This window comes from Danio rerio, chromosome 24, assembly GCF_049306965.1.
Source record: "Danio rerio strain Tuebingen ecotype United States chromosome 24, GRCz12tu, whole genome shotgun sequence".
In the NCBI taxonomy this organism is placed as follows: domain Eukaryota; kingdom Metazoa; phylum Chordata; class Actinopteri; order Cypriniformes; family Danionidae; genus Danio; species Danio rerio.
The window spans coordinates 40,491,814-40,503,874 of record NC_133199.1 but is presented as its reverse complement, the minus strand read 5'-3'; the positions used below and the strand labels follow the sequence as shown (position 1 = coordinate 40,503,874).

Genomic DNA, 12,061 nt, shown 5'->3' with positions numbered 1-12,061 from the left:
GCACACACACACACACACACACACACACACACACACACAATGGAGGAAAACATATTGCTTAATAAGATGTTCTGTTGTTTACTGTGTCAGATGTCTAAATGTCCTATATGATGTTTATGTATTGAACGAAGAGATTTAATTTGTTAAGAAACATTAACTAATGGTGAAAAGAAAGCTCCTGTTTCTTGAAAGTGAGAGGTTGAAAATGTAAAACATCAATTAAAAAGACCAAACAGCAGCCTTAGGGGTCGTTCACACAGAATTAGTTTTTCATTTCCAATGCGTTAATTTTCAGTTGACCCTTCGCTAAGCCACACCCAAAAACCGCCACCCACCAATCGTGGGTTAGCAACCGTAGCTACGTGGAGGGGCTCTGTCAAGCTTTCGAGCGAGGGAAACAGGCCAAAGCTGTGTGCATGTGGATTGTGCAAATCTGACACTCGGTACACTAAAAGTTTGGACGGGATGGAATTGTTTTCCTTTTCAAAACCAAAAACCCAAGAGGAGAAATACAAGCATGGATCAAGCTCTGTGTCACTAAAGGAACAGAGTTAAGTTGATTTTGTTTTAATATTCCTGACACATTCAGTGACCAATGGCAATAACTCACACACCTCTCACCCTAAACAGATTTAAACTCTGCTTCCTACAAAAATACAAAGCAGGTTATGTTTCACAGCTGTCTTTTTCTTTTTTTCGCTCGATATTATGAGCACTGCTCCGTTTAAGCCCTCGCCATGACTAACGCTAGTCATCCTAATAGTGAATAGGTCATAATGACATGAGTTATTGATCTGGAAAATATGAATCTGCAAATTAGTTGCTAACTTTACTGAACTTCATATTTCCATCTATTTCAAGCTACGAATATTTGAAATTACAAATCAACAGAACAAAGCAGAGATATGATCACAAACGGAGCACTTGCGATCAATATACTTTATGCCTAGTTCAGACAACATGATTTTAGCCCCGATTTTGGCTCGCCGACAGGTTTTGAGAAATGCCTGAAATCATAGGCAAATCGGTGCTCGTGCATGTGAGTGACAATCACACAGTATGAACTATCAAACACGCGATCTGAAATTCAAATCATGCCGTGCGAATTGAGTTTTGACTGAAAATAACAGCAGCGATCGCCTACAGCCAATGAGAGAGCAGCATTCACTTGTGTGTGTGTGTGTGTGTGTGTGCCTGCAGGCCAGTGGGAGGCTGGGGGTGAAGTTAAAAGCGCTCATTTTCGGTTTATTTGGACCCACAAAATGGATGAAAAACTAGCGAAAGTTTGACAGGACTCAGGACCTCCTGTGTCTGTTTGACGTTTCATACAGAAAGAAATTAGTTTATTATCAACTTAAGTTGAGGAGAAATGGTTAAATCCCCTTCAAACCCAGGTGATTAAATATGTACATTTTCTACCCCATTAAAGGCTTCTTTCTCATTATGTAGTTAATAACAAAAGATATACTACATGTTTTTGGCTGTGAGACGTAGTTTGGATGAAGTTGTCGGCGATTCTTCCTATAGTAAAGTCATGTAATGTGAAACCCCTGTCGCCGATGCATCTTGCAGTGTAAACAAAGCAGCGACAAAACGCTAGCCCAGATAGTCATGCAGTGTGAAAACATCTGTGACACGACTACTTTGAAAATCATGCAGTCTGAACCCAACAGTTGTTTTTAATTAATTTATAAAGAGCACACAAACATACTGACAGTTATAGGTAACTTACTGTACATTGTTATGGGTCAATTATGTGAATATTTAACACAAATCCATCAATTTCCCCTTTCTGGCTGTTCTTTCTATAAATGAACTATGAGCTCTGTCCATGCGCGTTTCCTCATCGGTTAGTAACGCTATATTTCATTGCACAACAATTAGTCTATCAGGCTTTTTGGCTAAAACTAGAGAAATCACGGTTTACTTTGTTATTATTAGATTATTTTTAAATTTCACCTCTCCTGCTGTGCATGAGCTAAGCTATTGAATAGTTAGCGTATGAGGCAGCTAGGCTAAGCTAGCTTCAATTTGGATTGAATTATTCTCTAATCGATTGCTATTATGTCGTGAATATACTGTAATGCACACTGCAGTCCTTTTTTCTCTGGCTTTCTTGGATATCTCACCTGTTCGCCACAAATGACATTATATCCCTGGCAATGTCTGACACCGGCGCTTACACATTGTAAAGGCCGCGCCAGGCACGAAAGCTTGACAGGCATAGCAACAGTAACTAATGAGGGCGGGGCTTAGCGAAGGGTCAATTGTTTTTTAGTGTAAACATGCGCTTTCTGACCGGTACGCTCATGTCTTGCATCTTTTAAAGACGTTTTTTTTAGGTGCAGTGTGAAGTTAAAAGTACTTTAACCTTCACACGAATCACTGCTCCTCACTGTCAATTCCATAGTAGTGGACCAATAAGAGGAACTCAGAGGTGGGACAAGTGTTGCAAGTTTCTGTTTACAGGTGCTCTGTAGTTGTCTTTTTTAAATTATTCACATTTTCAGAGGCAAAGACGCTATCGGTGTGAATGAGCCCTTATTCAAGTAGGTAGAGACAATATTTTTCATATTGGGGGAATGCGACACTGGTTGTCTCTACCAAGCTGTTTTGGTGTGCAAAAACGTTGGGACGGCCCATGAAATGACCAAATTTCCCAAATCAAAACATGAAAATGATCTGATCTTTGGTAGGTCTGAAAAATTGGGAGGTAAAACAACAGCATATAGCAATAGCAAAAATAAGGAAGGCAGTGCTAATCAAATGCCTGAGCAGAAGAAGTGTGATCAGTGTGTTGGACTGCTGTTTCAGGTGTGCGTCAACAGGTGTGTGTGAACACTATGCCCGTCCCACAGATAAATCTGAGGCAAAAATCCTGAACAAGACAATTATCCCAAACACAGCAGCAAATCTACAACACAACAGCTGAATGAGAAAAGACACAAAAAACGTCAAGGTGTTCAATCTCCCAGTCAAAGTCCAGAGCTCCTGATTGAACTGCAGAAATGCCAGAACTCCTCCAGAATGATCCGAGAAGCTCATACAAAAATCTGGAGTTTAATCATTAGTGCTAAAAAGCGCATCTACAGTGTCTGGATTCTCAGTTTGCCACCCATATACATTGGGGAAATAAATATTGAACACGTCATGCTTTTTTTTTCCTGGGAATATTTATTGCTGTTGACATGGAGTTGAACCAAGATTTTTGGTAAAAACCCAAACATAAAATAAAACAACATGAGTTAAGTGTAATAACTAGGGCCAGACGGAATCTGCGGACGTTTTTTGCTATTTTTAGTAAAAGTCTGCGGATATATTTTGGGAGTATCATAAACAAAACCCTTAATATGTCAAATAATAAAATATTTAATTTTAACTTTTATTTAATGTTTAAAATGCAAATCCAATTAGATTCACTTTATTTGGTAAACAAAGCAATTCTCACATATAATATATCTACTAAAAGAGAAAATATTACTGTACAAACTGCATTGTACATAAATCAGATAAACATTTACATATTAGTCAACAATATTACTGTAATTAATTTAAAAACTGAATAAATATAGATATACACACATTTACTCATGTAAATAAACATAATTAATGATGGGCTGAAAGTCTGCAGAATTTGGTGCACGCAGATTCTGTGGGGCCTGGTAATAACATTCGAATGACACAAGCAGAAAGTACTGAACAAGTATTGAAGTACTGAACTAAATGTACTTAACACTTTAAATAAAATACTTTTTTGGCCTCTCATATGGAGAATGAAGTCACATTCAGTCTTCAGCAGAGTGTAAAAATCTAAATGGTTCTGTGGGTCTCGTCTATAAAATCTGATCTTTACTTTGAATTTTCTATTGGATTTGCATCAGGTGATTGGCTGGGCCATTCTACAGCTTGATTTTCTTTTTTTGAAAGCATTTGAGAGTTTCTTGGCTGTGTATTGGATCATTGTCTCGCTGAAATGTCCAGCCTGGTTTCATCGTCATTCTCCTGCTAATGTGGATGTTGGACTGAAGCAGTTGATAGTCATTTACAATGAGGAAGGGCAGAGGGGTGCTGAAGAACTACTGAGGAATTTCACCTGCTGTCTGGGCTTTCATTGCCCTTTAAACGTCCCTTTCTTCATGTGTTCATGTGTACTTTTTCCATGTGTCATTTCATTTTAACACGCATAACTTAATTTGTAAACTAATTCATTTTGTTTTCTTTGCAAATATGGATTTATTTGGTATCAACATCTGGTAAAAGTCAACAGCACCTTTAGAAATATGTTTGCTGAAAAAAATGGTCACATGTTTAATACTTATTTCCCCCACTGTATATGGAAAAAGTAGTCTTGACTTTATATTAATTTACAGTAAACACACACACACACATCCTACATGAATGTATTATATGCATCATACTGTAAACACCCTCAATACAGTGTTTTTATAATGCACATAAATAACAAATGAACTTAATGAAGGAGGATTTGCATAGTCTGATGTGTGTGGCTTTCCTAAAGTATTTCCCCTGCTTGTTAAAAGAACTCATTGTGAATATGTGTGTGTGTTTGAGTGGCCGTGGGTGTTTGAGCAGGCCCTGATTCAGAATGACACACTGAGGGAAGCCAGAAGACGAGTATAGTATGCACACTCGTACACAAAGACACACACACATACAAGCATGCACAAACACACGCAGCCTTTCTGACTCTTGGCTAAGGAGAAATCTGCACTTGTTTACATCAATCAGAAACGCAACATAAATCCATCTCCAACATGAATCTGACCTTTGCTGGAAAGTGACCCGAGACGCACTCTCTGTTACATACAGGATATCCTGTTTTATGCGTATTCGATTTGAAACCCACTGGAGTGAGATTATTCATAAACTCGAGGAATTACATCCCTGTGGCGATCTGTGTTTCGTCACTGTTATGTAATAGATTCACTGCATGAAACATATGCACCTTCTCATTCCATTAAAACAGACCAAGGCATTACTGCAGTGCGTAATAATATTAGAAATATATTTAGTTATTATAGTATCTATCTATCTATCTATCTATCTATCTATCTATCTATCTATCTATCTATCTATCTATCTAGGCTAGTTAGTATCTATCTATCTATCTATCTATCTATCTATCTATCTATCTATCTATCTATCTATCTATCTATCTAGGCTAGTTAGTATCTATCTATCTATCTATCTATCTATCTATCTATCTATCTATGCTAGTTAATATCTATCTATCTATCTATCTATCTATCTATCTATCTATCTATCTAGGCTAGTATCTATCTATCTATCTATCTATCTATCTATCTATCTATCTATCCATCCATCCATCCATCATCTATCTATCTATCTATCTATCTATCTATCTATCTATCTATCTATCTATCTATCTATCTATCTATCTATCTATCTATCTATCTATCTATCCATCCATCTATATTTATCCATCCATCCATCCATCCTAGTTAGTATCTATCTATCTATCTATCTATCTATCTATCTATCTATCTATCTATCTATCTATCTATCTATCTATCTATCTATCTATCTATCTATCTAGGCTAGTTAGTATCTATCTATCTATCTATCTATCTATCTATCTATCTATCTATCTATCTATCTATCCATCCATCTATATTTATCCATCCATCCATCCATCCTAGTTAGTATCTATCTATCTATCTATCTATCTATCTATCTATCTATCTATCTATCTATCTATCTATCTATCTATCTATCTATCTATCTATCTATCTATCTATCTATCTAGGCTAGTTAGTATCTATCTATCTATCTATCTATCTATCTATCTATCTATCTATCTATCTATCTATCTATCTATCTAGGCTAGTTAGTATCTATCTATCTATCTATCTATCTATCTATGCTAGTTAATATCTATCTATCTATCTATCTATCTATCTATCTATCTATCTATCTATCTATCTATCTATCTATCTATCTATCTATCTATCTATCTAGGCTAGTATCTATCTATCTATCTATCTATCTATCTATCTATCTATCTATCTATCCATCCATCCATCCATCCATCCATCCATCCATCCATCCATCCATCATCTATCTATCTATCTATCTATCTATCTATCTATCTATCTATCTATCTATCTATCTATCTATCTATATCTATCCATCCATCCATCCATCCTAGTTAGTATCTATCTATCTATCTATCTATCTATCTATCTATCTATCTATCTATCTATCTATCTATCTATCTATCTATCTATCTATCTATCTATCCATCCATCTATATCTATCTATCTATCTATCTATCTATCTATCTATCTATCTATCTAGGCTAGTATCTATCTATCTATCTATCTATCTATCTATCTATCTATCTATCTATCTATCTATCTATCTATCTATCTATCTATCCATCCATCCATCCATCCATCCATCCATCCATCTATATCTATCCATTCATCCATCCATCCATCTATATCTATCCATCCATCCATCCATCCATCCATCCATCCATCTATCTATGCTAGTTAGTACTACTAGTCGGGCTCCCAGCTAGCTCTATCAAACCTCTTCAGATGCTTCAGAACGCAGCAGCAGGAGTGGTCTTTAATGAACCTAAAAGAGCACATGTCACTACGCTACTCATCCGTTTGCACTGGCTGCCAGTTGCTGCTCGCATCAAATTCAAAGCTCTGATGTTTGCTTACAAAGCGATTTCTGGCTGCGCCCCTTCTTATCTGCTCTCACTTCTGCAGATTTATGTGCCCCCCAGAAACTTGCGTTCTGTGAATGAACGTCGCCTCGTGGTTGCATCCCAAAGAGGGAAGAAATCACTTTCCCGAACTCTCGCGTTCAATCTGCCCAGTTGGTGGAATGAACTCCCTAACTGCATCAGAACGACAGAGTCACTCGCTGTCTTCAAAAAACGACTAAGAACTCAACTATTTAGTCTCGACTTTCCTTACTAATATGCAATTCCTTCTCTGACTCCTCCAGTAACTACATTAAAAAATAAATAAATAAATTACTAATGTTTTGCTTCTTACACTTTCTTTACACACCTGAAACTTACCTTTAGCACTTATTCATTGTTGCTCTTATAGTTGTGTAAATTGCTTCCTTGTCCTCATTTGTAAGTCGCTTTGGATAAAAGCGTCAGCTAAATGACTAAATGTAAATCTACTGCTTTCACCAGAAAAAAAAATAGTCATACAGAATTAAAACTACTTAAAGGTAAGTAAATGGGGTGAGTACATTCTCTTTTAATATTTCTAACCCCTTTTTCTTTAACAGTACAGAAAAAATATATCATTATGAATATTCAAATTTTGCATTAAGAAACAGTACAGGTGCAACTCATACCTGTGTGTTTTTCATGAGATCCGCCCACATACTGGTTCCATCCCCTCCTCTCATGAGGACATTATATGTGAAGAAATACGTCCCAGGAACTTTGCACACAAATTTCCCAGTTGCTCCATCATAGTTATTCCCAATGTTTGTAACCACATCGTCAAACCTCAAGATCTCATAGCCCTCCTGTGGGTTTCGAAGACCTGCATAGAAGGCCACTCGGGGTCCCATAGTATAGACGGCTGTCCCCATTCCATTAGCGGTTTTTCCTCCAAGAGGAAAAATCTCTGGTCGCTCTGACTGGTTTTTACTATTTCCTGGTGGCCCCATTGGACCTGGAGGACCTGGCTCTCCGGGTGGTCCCGGGGGTCCTGGAGGACCTGGTAATCCAGGTTTTCCTTGGCGGCCAGGTTTACCCTGTGGTCCGTGAGCATAAGTAGGCAACGGTGGTCCCATACTATGATCAGTCAAAGCTTCAGCTTCCAGCTGGGTATTTGTGATAGCTGTCCCAGTACCAACACCAGCCGTAGTGCCAGTTTTTTCCGAGAATGGATCGCAGACCATTCGGCAAGTGCCCAGCATCTCATACTGACCTCCGTTTTCGCCAGTGCTGCCTGCCAGATGCACCAAAACCGGAATGAGGACCACCAGAACCAACAGGAGCATGACGGCCACGCCAGCCCCTAGCAGGGTCTTCCGTCCCAGGCTGAAGCGGGAAAGGGGCTGGGCCGCCAGCGCGGAGCTCTCGCCACAAGCCGGAATATTGACCTCCGGAAGTGAGAGGGAACAAACTCCCTCAACGTCAGGTGCTCACAAAGTCGAGAAGGCAAACGAGAGCCACCAGGGATCTCAGATGAGTGTTTATTTCTTTTCCGGCTTCAAAGAGAGAGAAAAAGAAAGAGAAAGAAAGAGAGAGAGAGAGCATCCACTGTTTCAGCAGGTGAGTGGAGAGAAGTGTTTGGGCGTTGAGGAAAGAAGTGGGATTGAGAGAAGAGGAGAGAAAGAGAGATAGAGAGAGAAAGAGAGAGAGAGAGAACATGCCCTTCTAGTGTGTTTCTTTGTATGACTCAAAAAGGACAAGTGGGAGGAGGCTTTCTGCAAATGAAGAAACAGGGGGAGAGCAAGTGAGAGAGAGAGAATGAGAGAGAAAGATTTAGTATTTGGGAAAACCCAACGCTGAGGAAATCTCAAACTCCTTTAAGTATGTTTTCTAGTGCGGTCTTTCAAAATATGATTAGATTTTCCACTTGTTGAACTGCATGACTCGATGGCAGGCTTTAGACATGGTGGCTTGATAAAGCAAGAGAGGGAAGATAAGCAAGAGATAGTCTGTTTCTCTGTCCGCGTGACGGTCAAGCAAATATGACAGGATGCAGTCTAAGCGTCAGTTAATCGAAAGGGACACCTGCTGAGTGCAAGCAAAAGGATTTTTCCGCTTCCCCCTTTCTCTGTCTCTCCAAACCGCCCTCGACGCATCTTTCTGGCATCGTTACGTAATTATGTCATTGTTTATTTATGTGCAGTAAACACATAGTAATCCTTCCATAGCTTGCTCGGATTACGAGAACACGCTACGGGTGTCCTCATAATTGTCTCGTTTCATTAAGCAAATGCTAACTCGTACGAGAGTTGATGATCATTTGCTGTCTTGTGCTATGATCCGAGCGTCCCGTGAATGGCAGGCTACTGTAATGAACTTGGCTGTGTGAAAATGAGAGTACTTGCTTTCTATTTGTTTATGTCCTGATTTAGAGTGACGGCAAGTCGGCACAACTCCACCCCTGAAGAGATCGGGAAAGATTGTAAGATGTGAAACTGGTGGACAACTGCCCAGACGTACGCTTCACCCGGCATGTGCGACTAACTTCTTAAAGCCCAATGCAGCATGCTTGTGCAACTGGGACAAGAATTGTTGTTGAAATGGTTTCACTACAGGTCTTTCATAGTTCAGTGTGACATGCTCACTGGCGAACAATTAATTGCCCTTGTGATGAATCTTAGCCTCCAACAAAGTTCTGACAGTGTCAGAAATGATGCGTCACAATCCTGCTGTGTCGCTGCTCCTACAACACTTGTGTAATTAAGGATTTGATTGAACGGTAATTGATGATGAGCTCTGTTTGAAAAACAAAATGAGACTTTAAACATATTGGCACATTGAATTGTTTAAAATGACATTTTAACAAAAAAGCAATTGAATTTACAAATTGAATTTATAAAACTTATTGAATTTAACTCAAATTCACTTTGAAAATATTGCTGTACACAAATTTCCTTATTTGTCCAGATGACAGACTTCTAAATCATAAATCAGATTTTAAAAATGCATGCTAAATGAACATACTTTCATATAAATAACAATGCTAAATTCATTTATTATCAGCAAATCATGCAAGATATATCAGTTTAGTATCTTTCTTTGCATTCTCTGCCTCCAATATGGCGACTGATGACACATCACAAAATCACTACTGGTTTTTACGCTGGACCTGACTGTATTTACATTAATCCATTTGGCAGATGTTATTTTGAGTAACTTGCATTACATTCAGCATTAAAGCTGCAAGCAGCAATGAAAGGGACCTCACACTCTGGCTCACCACAATCCGTGGCCTCAAGATGGCAGAAAACAGCGAACAATAATAACTTCAGTCGATATATTTAAAAAATCTGATAAATTTCAGATTTATGCCAAACTTCCTCCTGTCAGCAGGTGGCGCTATAACTGTGACTCAATGTTGGCAGATAGATGCCTTCAGGAGAGGAATCTTAAAGAACATGTGAAGTTTCAGGCAGGTCAGACATTGTTTGGCTGAGTTATAAGCCAAAATTCCTTCTGTCAGCAGGTGGCGCTATGACTGTGACTCAATATTGGCATGTAGATGTCCTCAGGAGAGAGATCGCATCTAACGTGAAGTTTCAGGCAGGTCAGACATTGTTTGGCTGAGTTATAAGCCAAACTACCTTCTGTTAGCAGGTGGCGCTATGACTGTGACTCAATGTTGGCATGTAGATGTCTTCAGGAGAGGACTTTTATCAGTCCTGTCAAGTTTCAGGCAGATCGGACATTGGCTGTTTCTCAATTCCAAGAACGCAGAGAACGGACTTGTGTTCTTCTGGAGACCGGTCTTGCCAGGTGTCCTCAGAAGAACGAACTCAGGAGACCGCGAGGGCAGAGAATGCATCCTTTGAGAAATGGGATGCTGCGTTCTTCCTGATGGTCACGTGACCTTCACGTGTTTTAAATGGAAATTATTTAAACATTACAGCCTTCATACAACGATTTATTGTTTTTCCACTTTTCAAAATATATATTTTGCATAAAAAACATTATAAATCTATGTTGCACAATATGAATAAAACAGATGTTAATACGAATTTCAGCAAACAAACACCCTTAATGTGTTTATTCCTTTATTAAGATGTTCATGGTAATGTTTACTTTGACCGTTTCATTTAGGGAAACTCCTGAGGTAAATAAGTGATTTCTCTGAACTTTAATAATAAATCTAAATTAAATGCTGCGCTTCCCACCTCCAGTCGCAATGACTTCTGGGACTTCCAGAGTGAGTTTGGTGCTCAAGTCTGCATCAGTGCGTCCTCGATATCAAGAACACATTCGGGAAGTTTCACGCGTCCTCCGTACTTGCGGTCTTGAGTATTGGAACTGAACTTGGGCAGCTGATGATGACGTTGCACGAGAACACGAGGACGCAAGACCGCTGAAGAACGCATATTGAGAAACAGCCAGTGTGTGTTTGAGTTATATGTACTTCCTGTTTCATGGCACAGCACTGAGGTTTGTCATGCCGCCACAGACACGCCCTTCGGCGAAAACTCTAGATCTTTTCAATATATATATATATATATATATATATATATATATATATATATATATATATATATGTATATATATATATTATATAGAGATCTTTCGGAAAACACCACCCAAATTTGGTGCTGATACAATAAAACTTGTGGGAGGAGTTCGTTGCACTGTAAAACATGTAATTTCCTTTTGCCAGCAGTTTGCGCCATAACCGTAACTGGATATTGGCATGTAAATGTGTTCAGGTCAGGACTGTTATCAAACATGGGAATTTTGAGGCAGATCGGACAATGCATGCCTGAGGTATGACAACTTCCTGTTTTGTGGTGAATCAAAGTTTGAGAGGCCGCCACTGACACATCTTCGACAAAACCTCTAGATCTTCGCAATTTAACATCGCCAAGGCCTGTTTTAGATGACAAAACCCAATTTTGGTGTTGATCGGATAAAATCCCTAGGAGGAGTTCGTTAAAATACAACTCCTGGAAATGGCAAAAACGCCACTTTTTCGGCGCAGAAAGTTAAAAATATCTGACTTCCTGTTGGGTTTGAGATTTTACACCAGGAGACTTTTTTGTAGGTTTTGGCATGTTTGATGAGTGTGCCAATTTTCGTATGTGTACGTGGATCGTAGCTCGGGGGCCAGTCCGTCAACAGTGCATAGGTGGCGCTGTCGAGTCATTTAGCCACGCTCACTTCCGAAACCTATAACAAACCTAAATTTTCGTCACTTCTCGGGTGTGTGCAAAGTTTCATGGGTTTACAGGCATGTTTAACCTCTCAAAATCGCAATTCATTCCGGAAGAAGAAGAATAATAAATGGAGCAATTGCAATAGGGCCTATGCACCGTTTCGGTGCTCCGTCCCTAA

The 12,061-nt window shown here is 39.1% G+C and overlaps 1 protein-coding gene across 2 annotated transcripts in view; it reads right to left on the bottom strand.

Moving 5' to 3' along the window:
- The window catches only part of c1ql1l (complement component 1, q subcomponent-like 1-like), a 42,719-nt gene that overhangs the window by 16,105 nt on the left and 14,553 nt on the right, over positions 1-12,061 (bottom strand). For both annotated transcript variants that reach the window (XM_073941089.1, XM_073941090.1), the window contains exon 2: positions 7,372-9,478. In XM_073941089.1, the coding sequence (XP_073797190.1) occupies positions 7,372-8,028 (657 nt within the window). In that variant the 5' untranslated portion in view covers positions 8,029-9,478. The remainder of the gene's footprint in view (positions 1-7,371; positions 9,479-12,061) is intronic.